Consider the following 21,855-nt stretch of genomic DNA (forward strand, 5'->3'; position numbering starts at 1 on the left):
GGCTTAGATGGTATCCACTTGCACTTCCATATCAATGGCTTCAATCATAATCGTCAAGAAAAATAAAAGGTAGGTGACTATGGATCATTTTAGACCAAAAATATGCTGTTGGTCCATCAAGATTTAGTGACAATGATTGTTAATATATTTGTAGTTAATTATTTCATATAATTTAGTCAGTGTAGTGAGCATGATTGAAATATTACATTTTTATTAATCGGAGCTACTTTTGTCCATGTCCATAAATAAACTACGACAAAGGGCTCGGCCCTGAGGGGAACCGAGGACCAAGGCTGCAACTGAGGCAATATATACATCCCTCGAAGATCAAGGGAGTGGTGTTATGACAAGGATGATACGCAATCGAGATCACGTCTCTCCATGCGCTCAGGAGAAATATTAATGAAACTACAATAAAATATGTAGTACTACGAGTGGTGGGTCCCGCTCACCTAGCCGTCACAAGCTGGTTGCCCGCCCATAGGGTTGGACTCGTCGGGCCCAAGTACTAGTAACGGCAATGGTAAGGTTTTGTCACAACTACTTACTTCATAACTTCAGAGCGCATTTGAATACTGTATTATGTCATTCTTGCAATATTTTATAACTACAATAAATAAAAATGTGATGCAAAGGCTTTACATGCTTTAATATTTTAAAATGTAATTATAAAGTTGATTTAGCTAATTTGTAAAATAATTAGACCGTATGTCACAAATGCCAAAAACAGATTTGCTATAAATGAAGCATCGTAGTTGAAGTAGTTGCACGCAGTTATAGTTAGCTTTCTAGATCTAACTATGCAAGAAAATCTATCAGATGTTAATTTGAGGTCCTCGTCTAAATAAAATCTTAATGTTAAAAGCAATCCAAAAAATATGTTATCTTAATAATTTCACCTGCATTTGGATGAATAACTAAGTTGTCCAATGTATTAACAATTGTTTGAGGATCATCATTCAAAGAACTGCAAAGCATAGCGCCGAAAACGTGAATCCAAAATATTTTAATTCCATATAAAATCATATAAGATAATTTCAAATATTTCTAAAAAAACACAATAAATAAAATGTTGTTAAGTTTTAAAATAAATAAAATAGTCTAATATTACCTCATCTTTATCTAAATAAAATATTTTATAGTTGTTAGTCACAGATAAGACTCCAAAGAAACTCGAGATGGATGAAAACAGCAACTGGAAGTTAAATGTATATTTTAAAATATATACAAATGTATTTATTTTTATATTTTATTGTAGTTACCGGTAATCCATAGCAGTTGTTCAAAATATATACGTTATCAGAAATTTTATCGTAAATTTTCATTAAATAGTTTAGATTGAAAACATTTACGTGCGTTTGCAGAAACTTTGGCATTGGAGATAAATTTCGTTTTATTGTTAATATATCATTTTGGTTTTTTAAATCGGCTATAGTTGTATATACTAATTCGACTTGTTCGTTCAAGCTTTTTAATCTTTGCCTCATTACGTGTAAAATCATAACAAATTCAAACATGAATAAGTCCATAACTGAGTTGTAATACAGCCAAAAAAATTCCACGCCATGATATCCATTTATATAAAAATCATACATTTGTATAAGGATCACGATAATAGCATAAGAAATAAAACAAGCGTATATTTTAATTTTAAGCCTGTTGTATATTTTTTTCTGGTCAATTTTTAGATTAAAATCGATAATCTCCATGTTTTTCAAAAATTTAGGAAAAGCTTTAGATGTTACGAAGGATGTAACTAAAATACTAGAAACTGCTGTGAAAACTGTGGGAGCAACAAACACAACACCAAATATGGAACTATCTTTCAAATCTACAACATATTTTTTATATCTGTAAGTAAGAAGCCATCCCTCGGCAATGATGAAAGTTAAAGTGACGAAGATAGAATATAGTTTAGCCATATTCTTAATCGGAACATTCTTACCATTTACAACAACTATTTTTTTAAGCCCGGAAATTGCAAAAAAATAATTAATAAAACCGAAAGACCAGTAAATATCAAATTTTGTACAAACGCTCTGGCTTGTTTGACATTTTAAATTGCTTAAATCAGCAACCTTTGCACTGTGCATCTTCGCCATGAATGATAATTTAATAGCAAGAAATTTGGATTTTAATTTAATTTACATATCGAAGCTTTCATAATAAATAAAGTACATTTTTCTATGGTGATATTTTATTAATCAATCATCCTAATGAAATTGAACGTATGGTTTGCTACAATCGATTTTATTGCTTATTTGCTTTTATAAATTTTATATGTATTAATTTTTATTTTGCAAAAATATAAAACTATACGTGATAAAAGCTCCAAATATTTTGATTACAAAAAATGTATCGAACACGAAAAAATTGCATGCTGTTATTTCTAAACTGCGACTTCTTATTAATAGTGAAAATCTTCCAGCAAAATTTGTCTTTTTTTCGTCTATAAAAAATATTTCTATAAAATCATATTATATTTTCAATAAATAATTATTTGTTTTACCATATCCAGGATGTACTATAATCTTATCCAATAAATGTTTAGTTGTATAAGTGGTATTACTCAAAGCAGAGCAAAAATACGATGATATCGTCAACCATAAAACACCCTTGAAAGCCCATGCGATTGTATTCCACACAAATTCTCCATCCTGATAATAATTTGTATCATTAAATAATTTAATAATAATTCTATCTTTATCGACTTGAAAACTTACATCGTCCTTAGTTTTAAACATGATAAGATAATTGTTGAGGAGTGAAAATAAATCAAAAAAACTGGTTATAGACGATGACAATAACTAGAATAATATATAATATTAATATAAATTCTTAGTGTTTAATAAAACGTTAACTTACTGATAGTCCATAGCCTAAATGCATAATATTTACGTTATCGGCTATTTTATCGTACACAATAATCAATTGTATCATATCATATTTATCACGATTAGGATAAACGAATTTTGGAGCATATGGTAATAGTTTATATTCATCGTCTCTCTTGATTGACTTGCAGATATTTTTCAATTTTAAATTCAGGTTGTCCATTCTAATTTTCAATAAGACTACATAAGCAGTAAATTCCATGAGATTTAAATCCATGACATACCCGTGTAAGAACCAAAAAATACTATTCATTGTTAATCCAAACGTAATTTTATCCGCCCAAACTTCAACCATAGTTATTAAAAAATATAATACATGGGCGAAGAATATTTTCATTCTGAAAGATGTATACTCTTTCTTTTTATCTATGTACAATTCGCGATCGATCGTATCTATGTTTAACATAAATTTTGGCATTAAATGCGATGTTAAGAAAACTGACGTTAAAATTACGACATTTATAGTTATATAATTTGGAGATACAATAATAAAATCGATTAATGGTTGATTTTCGCCAAAACTTTTATATAAATTGATTCTGAAAATTATTAAATAAACTTGTGCACAATTAATCACGATGAATAAACATATTGGATATATCTTATCTCTCCACGTGATTGTTTCTATTTTTCCATTAGAAACATATATTTTTTTGAGACCCGAAGCATAGTAAAAATATTTTAGTATTCCGACTGACCACCAAAAATTATATTCTTCCATGACACTTTGTAGACAATACTAAAATGACCGAAAATCGATTCGAAATAAAACAACGGCAACTTTAAAACATTTGTATATTTTATCAATATTGACACTCAAACAAACACGCCCTTATATATTATATTGCTTTTAAGTTTACTTTACTTTATCATATTCAGGATCGGCTGTTGCCTGTATATCGTTGTTAGCTTGCATCAAAATTACTATGTATGAAAGTATGGCGGCACAAAAAGACATGACGAAAGAAGAGTTGAACTCAAAAAAATTGCAAGCTGTGAATTTAATTTCTCTGGTGCTTACGATCGTGGAAAATCGTTCAAGAAGTGGTCTAGATGAATTTTCTGAAAATATAATAAGACATTAACGTGTAAAAAATACTAAAAATTATACATTAAATTGATGCAAAAGTTTTGATGTATTTTTTAATAAAAAAGTTTTAATAATTTTATCAATTATATATTTTTCATAAGTTATGTCAAGAAGACGATAAAAAATATTAACCTTGTAAAAATTGAAATAAATATTTTTCATCGTTCATATGAACGGTTCTTCTGAATCTACATCCTTTTTTGTATATGCACAGTACATTGCCTACATTGCACAGAATCTCACTATTGGTGAATCAAAGTTTCAAGTGTTTAGAGCAGTAACTCAACAAAGTCTTGAAAGGTGTTGTGACTTATCACCCAAGAAGATCAACAGACTAACTTGATAATTTTGAGCAAAATATACCTGCTCCAATGGTTCACAAAGTCAAAAATCAATGGTACAAGTTTCGCCCTGAACCACCTGGTTTAGTCATATAATCGAAGAATATTAGTGACGTTAAAATTATTTCCTTGTGGGGGGCGATTTAATTGGCTACCCTGGAGCTACGTGATACACTGGCAATCCAAGACTGACAAAGCGGTAACGATGACGTGGTAGAAGTGCTGGTCGATGTGCACCAATTAGTTACATAACAAACATTATTACTATTAGAAATTCCAGAACAAAATGTTTCATTATGTTGTGAAGGCGGTGCGATACTATGGAGCAGATCTGGACTAGAATATGAAATAAACATAAGCTGCTTCTCTTTCTGCATAAAAATTCTACGGCAGTAATATTGTTAAATGTTGCTGTACCGCTTTATTTTTTTATAATACAATTTATTCATTAATGAATTATTATCTATATACAATATCTATACTATCTTTATAATTTTTAGTCACGTGCGATTTTTAATAACGTTGTCTTTAGATCCTCTCCGAAGATCATGTTAAACTTTTAGATTTCTGACTTCATCGCTGGACCCTATATAAAGTGTGTAGCTTTATAGTTCTACATATAGTGGAAAGCGTCAGCTTCTTTGGTCTTCTAAGGGTTGCCATGATTAGTAATTTGAAGTCCATAAAAAAAAAGTTTGAGGGTCAGCAAAACACTTTAAATGTCGCTTATGAACAAGTTGTAACGTCATTCTAAAATTCATATCAAAATATTTCGTTACACTGAGATCAGTCTTCGTTACAATGAAAACATTTTGTATGAAAGTTTTTAGGGAACAAATTGTAGATTCGTTATCCTGAGAATTTCGTTATTTCGGTATTGGTTACAATGATATTTCACTGTATTAGCCGACGATGGTGAAAAAACTAATGATTGTTACATATTCATCGGAAATTCTGTCACTGTGGCGGCGTTTATTTAAATAATCAAGAAATTCCTCTAATATAAACAGCAATGTTATCTATCGATAAATTATCAGATAAATTACAATATATTTAATAAAAAATATATCAGACGATTTTAAGAATATGTTAGCCAAAGAAAACAACAATTGAGTTAATTGTAATTAAGTTGCATCTTTATAGTACAAATTTTCTTGTAATCATTGACTTCGGGATGTTCATAAGATAAGCAATGATTCACACTTTACCAGTGGCGTAGCTTGGGTATGTGCCGCCCAGGGCAATCCTTAAAATTGCCGCCCCCCCCCCTCCACATACATTTTTTGTAGGGTCTTAAAATCAGCATTTCTTAAAATAATAAATTGATTATTATTAAGCTCTTGTTATTCGTGGATTTATATATGTTTTAGTGCATTCAGGGTTAAGTACCACACTAGACGATCCCATCGCGAATATGCCGCCCCCAAGCAAGTGCCGCCCGAGGCGGCATAAAAAAATTTTTCGCCACATAAAGTATCTTAAAACGAATGCATCAAAATATGAATAATAAATCAATAACCTGGATTTAACTTCAATATCAAAACGTCCAACGTAAGTTGAATTTTCGCACATTCTCCTAAAAATTTCTCAGCAAAATAAACACAGGTAAATAGCATCCAAGCACTTCGTATACACCAAATTATCATATTTCCGGTTTTATATTGATATCCCTAAAACAATAAAATAATTAGTAAATATAATATAAAAATAAACATAAAAGCAAGAACTTACTTCTAATGGTTCATTGGTATTGTCATGTATACTTGTGTTTACTGTTAGTAGTATACCTACAAAACTTGATATAGCCGATAGTAGAAACTATAAAAAAAAATATATTTTAGATCAACTTATTTCGACTTATCATATACTACATTTACTTACAAACATTCCATATGCAATGTTCAAAATATGAACACAATCCGCAATTTTGTCAAAAATAGCCATAAACGATATTATCTGATTTTCATTATTATTTTCTTTAACCATGATAGTTTTAACAGTAAACTTTTTGTTAATAATACATTCAAAATCATTACGTACAATATTAAAATCCATATCAATCGTATCGTTTAATTGCAAATTCTCTAATACCTCAATCAGTTTTTTAGCGTGTCTAAATAATATACATATATAAATAATAAACTCTAATCCAATAATATCAATAATAAATTCGCAAAGATAAAAGTTTATAGTAGTCGGAGAAAACCCCCAAAAAGCAAAATCGCATACAATTTCTATAATATTAAAAAGCATATACAAGCTGATAAATATGGCTATATATTTATTGAACTTTTTGTAAACTTGACGTTTGTTTACTCCTAATTCTGAGTCTAAATCTTCAATATTCACCATCAAATTTAAAATCATTTTTGGATTAACAAAAGTAGAAAACAATACTAAGATCAATCCAAGACATGAAGAGCAGAAAGTAGAGAAAATATCCATAATAGCCATTTTAATGCCAAATGCTAACATTTTCCGAACCCTACCACTTTCCCAATAAGAATAAAACGACGCACTTAACAATATGAAAAATAAACAATATATTTTTTCCATGCGTCCAATTGTAACCAATTTATTATTGGCAGTTTTCGCTGAAGCTGTGCAAAATATACGTTGGAAGAATCGAATCGGTTTCATTGCACTGTATAAATTTATTGTTTTATTAGTATTTTTCTTCTTGAGTATTGAATGGAATTTCATTTTGGTAGGCAAATTATCGGTCTTTAAGTTCATTTTTCGCTTAGCTTTAGCGTGTTCGTTCGCTTTGACTCAATTATACATTAACAATATTATTCAAGCCTTGAAGTTTAATCATATCAAAAGCATTTGCGTATTATTGACATAATGACTTGTGATGTTACTCAAATAAAATACTATTTACAATGCCACAAACCATTAATATTGTTATAGTCATTAAATATAATTGTGATGAAAACTGTTAACTTACATTATTATTTCAATACAATATTATATATATGTTATAAAAATCAATATTGCTTTATAAACGAATATTTTAAAACATATAGCAAACACAATATACTTTGAAGTGCTAATTATAGTACAATAGTATTATTAAATATATAATCTAAGATTTTAACAATGTCAATAGTCCTAAATTTAATTAAGTTATACTACATAAAAACAGTTATTAATTGAATCTGTTAATATGTGAAATAAAGTATAATTTTTATTATAAATTGAGCTCTTTAACACAAACATATGTATTAAAAAAAATTTAAATAACTTAAAAATATTATTGTTTACTTATATTTATTGAATTGAAAAAAATTAACACATTGTTTTAAAGTATAATAAATATAGACTCACTATCTTCTTTAAATTTTATGTCTTACTGAGAATTGAAATTACAATTATTTAATCTTGCATCATACAATTTTTAATTATATAACTCATTGTTCAACATTACATTTTAAATTTTCATGTAATAACATAACTCATAAGGTTGCTTAAGTATTAACAGTTTTTTTTTTATATTTTCTATTTTTTTATTATTTTATATTGTATAACGTTTCGAGCATATTATTATTTTCTATGATTTTTTCTTAATATTGTTTCTCAGAATCTGCCATTTTTAAACAATATGACCGATCAGATCGAATTAAGCCGAGATCAATTATTGTACAGTAGATCCCCCCCCCCAATAACACGGTAAATTGGGGAAGTGCTATTAGGGTGCGTGTAGTTGGGGAACAAGAAAATACCCATACTTTTTTGCAATACGTACGTATGAATCAGACGTATGTGGTGAGATATCCTATTGGCTCATTTACACATTAATTACACGTTTCCCATTTAACATATTATTGGGAGGTCTGCTTTATATACACACATAAATGTACATATATTTATGTACACACATAAACACATGACAAGAAAATAATAATAAAGAATATAATATTCTGATAAAACACTTTTAAGCTTTGCTTGTTAAAGAAATTAATATTTTTATATTTTTTTCGTAACCGCCATTTTAATACAAGTTGACGGTTTTAGCTAATATATTTACAAAATAAATTTATATGAATTGTTTTATAAAAATATGATTAAAGCTGTGGTTATTGCGATCAAAATAAAAGCCGTAGTTTTAATCTAAGAGAAATAATCAAAAATATTCTTAGCATATAAATTAAATAAAGTGAATTAAAAAAATAATATTAAAATATATGTATAAAAACAATATTAGAAATCAAATTAGCAAATTACAAAAATAAAAACAATTTTTTTTTTGCCTTCTTATAACGATATTTTTACCATATTTCTTTATCTTTAGAAGTCGCCATTTTAATAACGCTAAGAATGTCATGTCTACAAAGTCCCTAATATCCTATATTTAATGGCAAAACATATATTTTTTAAATTTAAGATTTTTAACGGCGTTACAATTTTTTTTATAGCCGCCTGGCTGAAACAAGATGACTGATTAAATTTGCCAACAAATTAGCCTAGATATTTACACTTTTAAAAAATATTCAAGAAATAAGTAAAAGTCAAAAATATTTTTTCACATATTAATTAAATAAAACAATCAACAAATTATAATTAAATATATAAATACCAAAAATGTTAAATAAAAATTTAGCAAAATTACAAAAAAAAAATTTTAACTTATAACAATAATTTTAACAAATTTGTTTTTTGCTAAAAAATTTAATTTTTCAAAAAATGTAATGAAAATCTGTTACAATATAGCCACAAAATCCGTAATATCGCATTTATGTATATGGCAAAAATATTAATTATTTAAAGTAAAAATAAATATAATATAAACCAAAATAAAATTTAAATTATTAAATTTTTTTTTTTGCCGTATACACAGGCATAAAAAATAAGCGTTGAAAAGGTTAAAATAGCTTTTATTTTGAAACAAAATGGATGAGTTTTTGAATTTACGAATAAAATTAATACAGTTTTATGACCTCAAAAACTGTATTAGTTTTATTCGTATTTCTGATAAAAGCTCTAAAAATATTTCATAAAATAGTTACAATCCGCAAACATCGAAAACATACCTTAAGATTACTTTTTGCTTCTTATTTATAAATGGCATATCTTGTATATATAATGAGATGCTTATTCTTTATGCAAGATTTTTTTAGAAGTAATCATTAATCTCTGTAGACTGAGAGGCGATATCTTCTGGTGTGCTTGTAGTTGCTATTTCAGATTTGTTAGACTGCATTAATATGACGATATATGATACCAAAGCACTTATTATGCAAGTTAAAAAAGAAATATCATAATCAAAAAAGTTACACGCTGTTAAACGTATTTTTCTGGAGCTGATTAATAACGAGAATCGTTCCAATAATTTTTGCTCGTGTAAACCTTGTATAAAAAATTTAATAATTTAATAAAAAAAAATCAATATAAAGATAAAATAATTTATATAATACCTATTTGCTTTTTTAATGTGTTTTTGTGTATAATAGTCAAAGTTTTAGAACATTCAGATAGAAATTGTTCAGATATAATCGTTCCTGCCAAAATAGGGAAGAGACATTGACTAATCCATATAATCATACCTGTTATATAATATCCATCCTAAAATTGAATTAAAAACATTTAACATTCTATCTATTGAAAAAAAAGTAAAAATGTTAAATACACAAAATTACATACATTATCAATGACGAACTGAGATAAATTAATAATATTATATGCGCTTATTAAAACGTTTACAAATGTAGTCAATCCTGTGAGTAAGACCTTTGAAATTTATTTTAATTATTATATAATATGTATTATCAATTAATTATTATATTTCAAAATAATACATACCAATAATCCATAGGCATTATTTATGATTTGCACATTATCAGCAATTTTATCATATACTTTCATCATTTTCAAAATATTGTTGTTATCGTCTGGTTTATTTTTCTTATCTAATATTTGTCTGATTTCGGTCACATTTGTGCATTTAAAGTCCATGGCAAATGCGTGCAGTTCATTGTTCATTGATGAACTATTACTTTCCATATTTTCTAAGTTATTGTTTAAATTTTTAACCCTCGTTCTCAATAAATGAACACTGGTCATATAATCGATATTTGTCACATATACGACATATAGCAGAATATACCACACGATAACACGGTAACCTCTATTAAACATTACCGTTTCCATAAAACTTGCCAAAAACATTGTAAAAACACTGATTGCCAAAACTATAATAATGCATCTTCGTATTTCGCTGCAGTTCTTTTCTTCGTCTATCGGTAAATAACTGTCAATGCTACATACGTTTTTCATGAATGACTTGATCCATTCAGACGAAAATAAGAATGTGAGAAAAAGCGAAGCAAAAGCAGCGGCCGCTAAGCAAAGTGTGCCCAAGATATCGATTATGGCATAAGCTAATCCCATTTGTTTCACCATTTTAAAATGTGTAGTCTTTTCCATAAAAACATACACGACGAATAAAACAGCAGTAACAATAATTGTGTACAACTTATCGTAAAATCCAATGGCAACAATTTTACCCTCTGACATTTTGACTTTTTTCAAACCGAAAATAAACCCGGCGATGTACAATGGCGAAAACGAAAGATATATATTTACTTCCGTATTATTGAAGGATTTAATTTCATTTTTATCAAAGAAAGAAATTTTCGAGGTCTTCTTTAGAACCATTTTAGTTTTTGCTAGCGTGCCTTTATCAACAGTTTGACATTGACTAACCGTATTAATTGATAGCTTCCATTAAAATAATTGTATTTGTATTATACAAATTAGAGAGAAATTGCTTATATAAAAAATAAATTATTAAAAACGATTCGTAGTATTATATTATACATGGATATTATTATAAATTCATTACATTTTCATTAGCATAGTAACGTACATCAGAATAGAATATAAAGTTCTAATATTGGTAGCGTAACATTTTTTCATTAAAGATTAAATACATAATTATCAAAGCTGTTACGAGTTCAAACCACACATCACACAACAGAAGAGAGATATCGGTACCACAAAAGATCAGCATCAACAATAAGAAATATTTCACGGACACCGAAAAGCCCAACCCTTTGTATGAGAAAACGCGCACCATAGACAGTATGTTCAATCCTGCGTCTATTATCATTGTTCTTTGAACTCTCTGTTTACCAATACGTTAACCACCCATTAACATTGCCAATAAAAATAACCTTTAGTATGAGAAGTCGCGCGCCTATTGCCGTTGTTCTTCGAACTCCCTGGTTAATAATCGCTAAAATAGCCATTTGGTCCGGGTTTTATTTTAAGGCGTAAACACATTTTGTAGGTGTGCTCAAGAACCAATGCAATTAGTTCGTAAACATCCTCATTTGTGATTCGCCAGAACTATCTTTAACAAACAAAATAACAATATAAAATAAAACACTTAGACTTTAGTTGTCACTTGGAGACAAAGACTTGCACAGAAACAAGCAGGCACAGGAAGATTGACAAAATAAACATCAGCAGATCGTCCATAGAGCATCATGATGACAATCCCAGCTACTTAACCAGCATTCTATTGATAAATACAACTCGACACACCGGTGCTAAATTATCTGACTTCAATGAGCTACATTTTGATATGATATTATTTCAATACTGTAAATTGCACCTATTAAAAAAACTGTTTTTCAAGTGTCCATTTGGTTACAAAATCACACCCCCTCCGGTCACAAAACTCGAAAGTATTATTAATACACAAACATATTTGTAGTAATGTATCGCATGTAGGTTCTATTGGCTATTTAATTAAACGACCTTTTTGGAGAGCTTGCGGGGACGCTGCGTGCTAACCCTTGGCCATGGCGAGAGAGAGAATATGATGCCAGTTGTTAAAAACACCTGCTTCTCAAGTTGAGCGGTGGTGTGGCAGCACTGGGAACTGTAAAATATAAAATACACAAAAAAGGATTTTAAAAATAATACATCAAAATAAAAAAATCATAAAATAATAACATTAAATCAAATTAAGTTTCTGAAAAATTCACTTAACCGATTTTAACCTTTTCAACGCGAAGCTCATAGTTATAATAAGCTCGTCATTATTGTCTTCGTCTTATTTTTATGATCTCCTTGATGATGTCTATTTTGTTTATATTTGTAAAATATAGATATAATCCCTTCTTATTATTCTATACATTATAGAAAACACAAAAATTGAGAAATTTTAAAAATATAGTTTTAAAATACAAGCAAAATCGTCTGGTATTAAATGGGTAAAACCTTGACATAAAATAAAATTTAAGTTAATGCGTAATAATCTAGACATTTTTTACATGAATACTTTTGAGAACACAAATAAAACAATTCTAAAAATATTTATTTTGAAGGGGCGTGGCTAAATTTAGAACTTGCATATTGAAATTTAACTAAGCTACGCGTTATAATGTAATACAATAAAAAATATTTTTGAACACAATCACACAGTGGAAAAATTTTTAAATTAATTTTTCTATTTTAAAATTGTATTTATTGAAGTAACTTATTATTATTAGGATTCAATTTAAGAAATCCAGATGAATAATATTAGTTTGCTTTGGGCCAAATAAAATTAAAAACAAATCTGTCAGACGGCCGCTCCTACACGGCATTTATGTTCATTGGCTATAATTTGATTAAATCGTTATGTATAGTGTTTAATGAGTCGTAAAATGACGGAAGATAGTTCAAATAGCTCGTCGAGCAGTTCGAGCAGTGATAGTAGCAATAGTGACGAAAAAGTTCGAGACAAATTGAAGAAGTTAAAGAAAAAACTCAAACGGGAGGAACGCAAGGCCGAAAAACGGCTCAAGAGAAAGCTGAAGAAAGAGAAAAAGAAACTGAAGAAGGCGAAAAAGTCCAAAGAGAAGCATAAGCATAGCGTTAAAGAAGTCACACCTGAAGTACAAGAAGAAGCGCCACCGGAGAAAACGTCGAATGTTCCAATTCGTATGTTGTACGTCACTAATTAATATTTATATCAAAATTAATATTTATATATATTTAAAGGTCTAATGGAAAAGTCTAAAGCTATGGCGCCGATGACCAAAGAAGAGTGGGAGAAGAGGCAATCGGTCGTTCGCAAAGTACTCGACGAAGAATCAGGCAGATACAGGTTATTCTATCAATCTATAAAGATATTTATACAATTTTATTTAAGAAGGGTCGAAATAATACAAAACTTAGTATTTTACTGTTCAATTTTTGGCTGCTCAGCTCTGTCGCTTGATTTCAGGTTAATTAAAGGAGACGGTGAAGTGTTGGAAGAGATTGTGACGCAAAAGAGACATAAGGATATCAATAAACATGCCACCAAATCTGACGGTGAATTTTTTCAAACGGTCATCTCAAAAGGAACACGATAATTTCTTAAATGCTTTATTAAAAACAATCACACTATCTAATCTATGTACATTATGGGAAAATATATAAAAGATCATCATATCTACTATTTTATTTTACAAACAAATTCATCGTTTATTTTTTAATCTCAAATTTAAACAGTTTTGCACGACGTAACACCGTACATTTTGCTCGACGGCAATCAGTCAATTTATCACTTTACACAACTAACACCTCTGACTATACACAATAAAATTGGCAAATATAACGAATTGTTTTTAAAAAAAATACTTTTTAACACATATGTATGATCTTGGTCATCACGAAGGGAATGTTTAAAATTAATTTTAATTACAATAACGAATAAAATTATTTGAGATTTAATATCGCTTAATATTTCAAAAAATACATATCTTTTATGATAAGAGAAGAAAGTGTAGAAGAGTTTAATTAAAATTAAAGTATGTGAATGAAAAGTATTCATAATAATTGCATAGTATATTAAGATAAATTATAATAATGATCAATAACACTATACCAGAATTTACCCCAAAGATAAGATTAACTCTATCATATGTAAACTTTTAATTCTATTTAATATATTACTCACAAGAATCTCTACTTACTAAATTTGGTTTAACTATTTATTGGCAGCTATTAATTACTATCGTATTTTTATAATATAATTAATTTAATAGACATGATATTAGAAAAAAATATCAATGAGAGTTTAGCCGTAAATACGGAAAGAATATTAGAAGTCAACTGATCGACTATGCTAATATGGATTGGATTGTAAAAACATAATATTTAAAAATGAAATCATATTGATGAAGTTATCTTATCTTTGTGACAAAAAACAGTGAAGAAAATAACATTGATTTGTAATGTCAGGTGTAAATAAATCTAGACATTTTTTATATTATTTGTCTGCTTCTCGAGCACTAAGTAAAAATAATCATTATCAATACATAACTCAACATGAATGGAATTTTATATAAAAATACATAGGACATATTTAGTAATGTTCACTGGTGTCGTGAACGTATTGCTTGTTCTTAAACTAATCATAAAATAAGTAATGATAAACATATTTAATGGTAATAGTTGATACATTAAAAATAAAAAGTATTTTTAAATAGAGATTATAAAAAAAATTATGTGAAAAAACACATTGATAAAGGTTAACAAATTCATGCGTATTATTTTCGTAATGAAAATATTTTTTACATATTCACTTTATGGATATAAATATGTAATAAAAAGATCTTTACAAGACCTTTCACATGCAGCGATAAAATTATATCTTAAAATATTTGAAAATAAACGTTAGACGTTATGTTAGCCGATGCGAAATCTTCACTCATCGGAGTGCGGCACAGTGGACAAGATTGCTTTTTAACGGACCATTGTTGTATGCAAGTGCTGCAGAATATATGTTGACAGTTTAACTGAATCGGAAAATCAAAATCGTCTAAACATATAGAACATTTAATCCCTTGTAAAATCAGTTGTTCTTTGTTCAGCGGAACACTCCCCTAAAATTAAAAAAAAATGATTATACATTTATATAATTATTTATGTACATATAAATATATACTCACAGATCGTCTCAGCAAATTTCTCATAGCATCACCTCCAGCGACTGTTTTCATCGAGTAATCGGGTAATTTCAACAGTATATAGACTGTTGCCAACGATACACCCAAAATATAATCGAGTCCTTGATAGCTATTCAAAAAGTAGGTAAACCACGGTTGAGTAGGAACTACCGTTCTGTACAACTGTGACATATTTTCTATAAACGAATACACCTTCAACTGCAAAAATGGGATGAATTAAAACATTTGCATTAAAAAACTCACCAAGTCGAACATACCTTAGTTTTAAATGAAATTATCTTCAGCGGGAAGCAATTGAAAATCAACTTCAATCCCATCGTTATCAATTGAAGCATACAATCGTTCATAAATACAATCCATAACAATTGCCATATATCTTCGGGCGCTATGAAATTTGATTTGTACACCGGAATTATCTGAAGACCCTCATAAGTGAGTATATACTCTAATGCTTTCGCTATTACTGCAAATTTGACGATCATACGCAGAGGACTTTTTATCTGAAGATTAGATTGCTCGTCACAGATGAATAAGAATATTCCTTGCATAAAGACAAACGTAACAACACCTTCCAAGTGGTCGTACATAAACTTAGTTAACAACACTAGCAAGAAAGAGATGCATTTGAATATGCTAGGTAAATATTCATTTATATTCATGTATACTGTCTGAAAAATAAATATAATACATACATTACAAATAACAATACCTGTTTAAATACATTTAAAAACCCCACAGCAATTACAATTACATTATATCAAATTTATTGTTGAAAGTATAGTTCAGTTACGTTCAAAAAGTTTAAAAAAACTATTTTTTTTAATACAGAAAGTCGATAAAAACAATATGGCAGATACTATAGGTTAACATATCAGCGTTAACAACCTACAGCTAGAATATATATTAACCCTTTGCGCTCGAAAGACGAGTAGCTACGAGACTACAAATTCTACAGGAGTTCCACGTCTCAATCCCTAGTTTAATTTCGCAATTCAAAATTGCTAGGGGGGGTACTGTGTGGACCACCAATTGACGGTCACATTTTGATATGGAAGCGAGGAATAATTTTTTTTGCATATCTAAAAAAAGGATGTATAAATCAAGCATGAAATAGAGGAGCTTTCTGGAACAGCGATACAAAAAGTTAATATCCGCTATTTTAAGTCGTCATAAGTAAAATATTTTTGAGACAAAGCGATAAAATAGTTTTTCATATCTAATCAACCCCTCCCCTCGCCCACTCACGGATCTACTAATCAAGCGCGACCAATAATTAGGGGTGTTTGCAAACACAGCAATAATATTTTACATCTTCCTGGATCTGGCAATTCCACGTAAAAAGGGAAACGACATCTTACTTTTAATACGTCAAGAATTATTTTATAATAAAATCTGGAATGAAGAACAGTGGCATAGCGAAGGGGGGACCCTTTCCCTTGGCGGGGGGAAGGGTCCAGACCCCCCCAGAATATTCATTATTTATTTAATTTTATATATTGCTATTTTATGTTAATTAAATATAAATTACAAAAATTATCTTGCCTTTTTTATTGACAACCCCCCCCCCCCTTGATAAAGTCCTGGCTATGCCACTGATGAAGAATATTGCACCTTGCAAGGGAGATCTTATCATAAGAAAACTTAAAATTGGAAAATAAATATGACACCTGCATGAGAACCAAAAACTGTGGAAAGCAGGACGATATTGCACAATATTATTGACAGAAGTCCCCCATATATAAGGCGGGTATTCCCATACAAAAACGCATCACTCTCGCCACCGGGACAGTAGCAAGCAACTTCACCGAAGTCTACCCTAAATTAAATTTATAGCGAAAATTCGTACCTTTAGTAGTTAATAATAACCTACAGTACAATGCATTATTTTGAGGAATATCATACAAAGGAAAAATCAAAAAAAATACAACGGAAATAATAATCCAGTCTTATGACCTGCCGGGTAAAAACACCTAGACCCGATACCTGGTCTAAGACCCGGCGGGTCCGAATCTTTTTTCATTTTCTAATACGAATATCGCCCATTGACTTGTTTCGCAGACTTGAGAATATATATGTATTGCAGTAAGTAAGAACTTATTATTAATTAACCTAAGAAGTACCAACAACATTTTTGTGTAAACACACAAATCTAGCAGATAAATAATTTACTGAATGTATCTTTGTTTCATTAATGAGATACTATAGGGAATAGGACCCGGTCTCGGACCCAGACCCGACGGGTCCAAGTTTTTTATACCCGGACCCGTCGGGTTCAAAAAATTCAGGTTTTCCAAAACCCTACATACTATGCATATATATATATACAGGGCCATGATAATTTTTAGTTGTATAAACTAAGTCATATTACGATGACCGGCTGTTGTATGGCGCAATCATTTAGAAACACGTACAACGGCGCATCGTATTTTGGTCAAATTGTTAAAGAAGTTTAGCGATGAAAGTTATGGTCATCCTAATACGATGTTTCGACGAGGCATTAACCCCTTGAGTAGCGAGTTAATTTATAGACATTTGTTTATTTGTTAGTATACACATGGGAGTGAGTTAATTTTATGTATTATTTATTATTATTATTATATATTGCATATATAGTAAATTATTGAAAAATATTTAGATTTATTTTACTACTATTTTTTTTTTATAGAATTAATATGAAATATATTTTGTTATGTTTATTTATTTCATATTCTTTAATTTAATGGTATTATTTTTTTAAATCAAATTAAAAAATACAAAAATATATATGTAAGTATAAAGCAGTGAAAGATTGACTACCGTACATGTATGGCAGTACCGCTTAAAGGGTTAAATTTTCTTAGGATCGATGCAACGATTCCCTTCCGTTTTATTATCAAAACATTAGGACCATTGACTTTCTGTCAACCATTTGCGATGTCATGCAGATTCTAAATTCTACGTAGAACGCTTAACAGTGCTCACGGCTGTCAATGTGTGCGCAGGCTTGATAAGCTAAATGCTGTCGGAAAGATTCTTTGGTTCCTCGTTGAAAGGAAACAAGCTTTGTTCATCATATGCATGCTTTACTTTCCGCCAAATCAACTCTAAGACATCACTCAAAAGGTTCAGGTGGAATTAGAACATATAAATCCGTAGATATAAAGATTTGCTCTAAAAATCAAAACAGTATTTTATAGTCTAAATTGTATTTTTTAAACAATAAAAATTGTAAAAGGACATAAATGTGTTTTTTAATAGTTCACCAATTAATGGTACTTCTTAAAACAAGTACAGTGGTACCTCGGTTACGTCCGTTTTGGAATAAGTTCAACTTGGTATATGTCCTGTTTGGACGAGAAACATTTTGCTTGGTATAAGACCTTCGTTTCTTGGTATACGACCCGCAAGCGTGCTAGAACTTGTATGAGTCAAAAAGACACATTGCGCATGCGAAACTTGTATGCACCGCGCAAAAAATACGTTTGGTATACGTCCTATTTGATATAAGTCCAAGGATCTAGAAACGGATTAAGGACATATACCGAGGTACCACTGTACCTCCGTGGAGGGGAACGACATCCAGAAAATAAAATGAAAAATAAAGTTATGTATACCATATTCAATGTGGTAAATGCTTTAAATAAAGCAGCTAATTCCATCTTGCTGGTTTGACTTTTGGAAAGAGCACTCAACAATAGAGCTTATTGATAAAGCAATGAGGAACAACAATCGACCACCATTGACTCGCAAGTTGTCGAAATATTATTTCAGTGATAAATAAAAGCAATTAGTAAATAAATGAAAGAAAGCTACTGATACAAATGAGCTGTTCATAAACACATGTACATTAATCACGGAAGAAGGAAATATATGGATTTCACCATAAGTATTAATTTACATATTTTATTGTCAGTGACACTTTATATCACTTTCTGCAAATTATCTGTCGAATTGACTACTGATAAAAAGGTTTTAATGATTTACCTAATGAGCACCTTTAGTGCGCTTGACCTTTTCATATGCATATATTTATTATATTTCAACATTGTTGTTGACAAATAAACGTTTGGCATCAATTTGTATTTTTTGATGTTTTGTAATGTAAGATTTTATAAGCACTGCAGCATTTATTATTCCCTATAAATTATTTACAGTGATTTTTGAAAATATAAACGAATGCATTGTTGCCATGGTGTTTTTTCTTTATTAAAATAACTCACTCTATTATTTTGCGCATTATCTGGATCGGTCCTTGGCAAATTGTTACCTCGCGTTTCGTTTTCATTGCTGGTAGGAGTTCCGGGAGACTCTTGGTTAGTTTCGTTTGCATTTTCCGCTGGAATATCGTCCCTGTTAATATCGACGCTCACGGCCAAACTGTTTTCAGACTGATTCGTAATAGTCACGCTCAAATTGTTCGGTGACACTGGATTGTTTTCGTTCACATTGTTATTGTTGTTGTTGTTTCGGTGGAGCCACGCTAGAGTCGATATATATGTGTTGACCTTAAAATTAAACATAGATAAAATAACAACGTTAGATAAAAAGTATGATGACATTATATTATAAAAATGTGAAAGTAAATATGTACTAACATTATCCACAATCGGCGTCACCAAATTGTTTATTCTGATCGCTGAATAGTTTCGAAACCGATCTATAACATTTCCATTAGTTGAAATCCTTGGTATTTCGTCATCTTCGTTTATCTGCAAATTTACATCGGCCCTGGGCGGAATTTGCGGATCCGCCATCGCGCGACGATACGACGTAGTTAATAAACACAGATAAAACAGAGTAACACCACTGGTGTTAAAGTCCAAGCGATGTCACTGGAGCGGTGTCCGATTATCCACTCGGTAAGTTTAGTTAGTATGCAAGATGACAACTCCAAACAACAAAAAAAGCTGAACTGACATAACACTAACATTTGTGACCATTGAAAGTGACGTAATTTAACATAGAGGGAAAACAACAAAATAAATTGCATTTAATAATTTAAAATTTAAAATAAATATTTTAAATTTAAATATTAAGTGTATCATGTTTTAATATCTAAATAATTTCTTCTTTTTTTATTTTTGAGGACTAAGCAATTTTATAAAAAGAAGCAAATACTCTAATGCATAAAATATTTATATATTTTTGTGCTTTTTACTATTAAACAAAATATATACATACAGTATAATTCCATCACATAATATAAGATTTAAAAATTAGTACCCAAATTAAAATTATAAGATAAATTAAACATTAACACATATTATACAAAGGGCGTAAATTAAAACGTTACAGCTTTTAAAGAACCCATTTCATTGTTAATTGAATAATATATTCTATTATATTAAACCAATTTTATATAAATTTTATTTTGTTGTCATTAAACCGTTCTTTTTCGTTCTGGTTCAGTTAAAAATATATTATATATATATATATATATATATATATATATATATATATATATATATATATATATATATATATATTCGTTTGGTTTGAGTTTTTGTTCCGGAATAAATATATTCGGAAAAAATAATTTTCTACTTTCTTTTAAAACATATTATTTCTTCTAATATTTATAAGAAAACTAAATTAATTGCTATAATAATATAAAATAATTAATAATAATAAATAATTACTTGAAAATACAAGAATTCGAACTATTAGTATATAATATATGATATTAATAAAAAAAATTCAACGAAACATACGTAAACAAAGCAACTTCGTATATTCACTGTTGAAACATACAGGATTCTTATCTATTTATAAATTAAAAAGATAAAAGCTTCTTCTTATTAATATTTAATATTAGCAAATTATTTTCATTTAAATCATTTCGTAAAATAAACTTTACACTATAAAATATCTTTTCAACACTAACTTGTGTTGATGAAACTCTTAAAAAACCATTGCAATTTTGAATAAATAACAATAAGTGTTTCTATTGCCAATTCGTTACTTCTTAAAAAAATCCACTAAAGGTCTTGTCAAACAGAGAGCAAAGTAAAGGCGTGGCGAGGCGTTTTTATATTGTAATACACCGAGTCCTTCGAGTTTCGTCACACAGAAAAGCGAACGCAAGGCGTTCCGAGGCAATTAGAGACAATCAGTGACAACGCATAGAAATGTATTGTCTGCCTGCGGTGAGTCGCGCACTATGCAGCCATGGCTGCTCTAGCTGCCGCAGTCGTTGACTGAGAGTTAAACAGTTGAACAGTTGAACAACATGCTGCGAGCACTCAGTGGCTGCTCGCAACTATAAAACAACAGGGACAACGCAAGGAAATGTATTAGGCTGCCTAAGTAGACCGCGCACTAGGCACCCAGCCACACGTCTCCGCGCACTTGTAGCCAATAGTAATCGACGCATTTTGTCAACTTCGGCCATTTATTTATTTTAAAAATGACAGAATGTAGTATTTATTATTTGTATACAATTTTGCGTTCAAAATGTGATTAAGTGCACTTTATTGGTACAAATGTGTCACAAGGAGAGCAAAATATCATTGTAAATTAAAATATGCCGTATAAATAAACTGCTGTAGTTTTAACGTAGATTTCCGTATAACTTTTCTTAAAAATTGCCTTAATATATATCA

At 29.6% G+C, this 21,855-nt stretch overlaps 3 protein-coding genes across 4 annotated transcripts; 1 reads left to right on the plus strand and 2 right to left on the minus strand.

The window, feature by feature from the left end:
* Positions 1-3,673: 3,673 nt before the first annotated feature.
* On the minus strand, positions 3,674-7,103 carry LOC148234882 (uncharacterized). Its single transcript, XM_088186276.1, has 4 exons — positions 6,207-7,103; positions 6,057-6,143; positions 5,845-5,995; positions 3,674-3,956 (listed from the first exon to the last, which is right to left on the minus strand). Exons 1-4 carry the CDS (start codon positions 7,059-7,061, stop codon positions 3,751-3,753), a joined length of 1,299 nt encoding a protein of 432 aa, XP_088042402.1. The 5' UTR covers positions 7,062-7,103; the 3' UTR covers positions 3,674-3,750.
* A 5,761-nt stretch (positions 7,104-12,864) lies between these two features.
* On the plus strand, positions 12,865-13,754 carry LOC148234883 (uncharacterized). Of its 2 annotated transcripts, XM_088185837.1 has the most exons (3): positions 12,865-13,259; positions 13,320-13,425; positions 13,546-13,754. In XM_088185837.1, the coding sequence occupies exons 1-3, from the start codon at positions 12,971-12,973 to the stop codon at positions 13,673-13,675; spliced, it is 525 nt and encodes a 174-aa protein (XP_088041963.1). In that variant the 5' UTR covers positions 12,865-12,970; the 3' UTR covers positions 13,676-13,754. The 2 variants fall into 2 exon arrangements, with proteins under 2 accessions (XP_088041963.1, XP_088041962.1); XM_088185836.1 differs by having other exon boundaries at positions 13,320-13,754.
* Positions 13,676-20,167, minus strand: LOC148234884 (E3 ubiquitin-protein ligase RNFT1). The gene is made up of 5 exons (XM_088185835.1): positions 19,849-20,167; positions 19,474-19,758; positions 15,532-15,942; positions 15,257-15,472; positions 13,676-15,190 (listed from the first exon to the last, which is right to left on the minus strand). Exons 1-5 carry the CDS (start codon positions 20,005-20,007, stop codon positions 14,960-14,962), a joined length of 1,302 nt encoding a protein of 433 aa, XP_088041961.1. The 5' UTR covers positions 20,008-20,167; the 3' UTR covers positions 13,676-14,959.
* Between the last annotated feature and the right edge of the window lie 1,688 nt (positions 20,168-21,855).

This window comes from Plectrocnemia conspersa, unplaced genomic scaffold (assembly GCF_051122295.1).
Source record: "Plectrocnemia conspersa isolate PC_06_02 unplaced genomic scaffold, ASM5112229v1 ptg000005l, whole genome shotgun sequence".
Lineage (NCBI taxonomy): Eukaryota > Metazoa > Arthropoda > Insecta > Trichoptera > Polycentropodidae > Plectrocnemia > Plectrocnemia conspersa.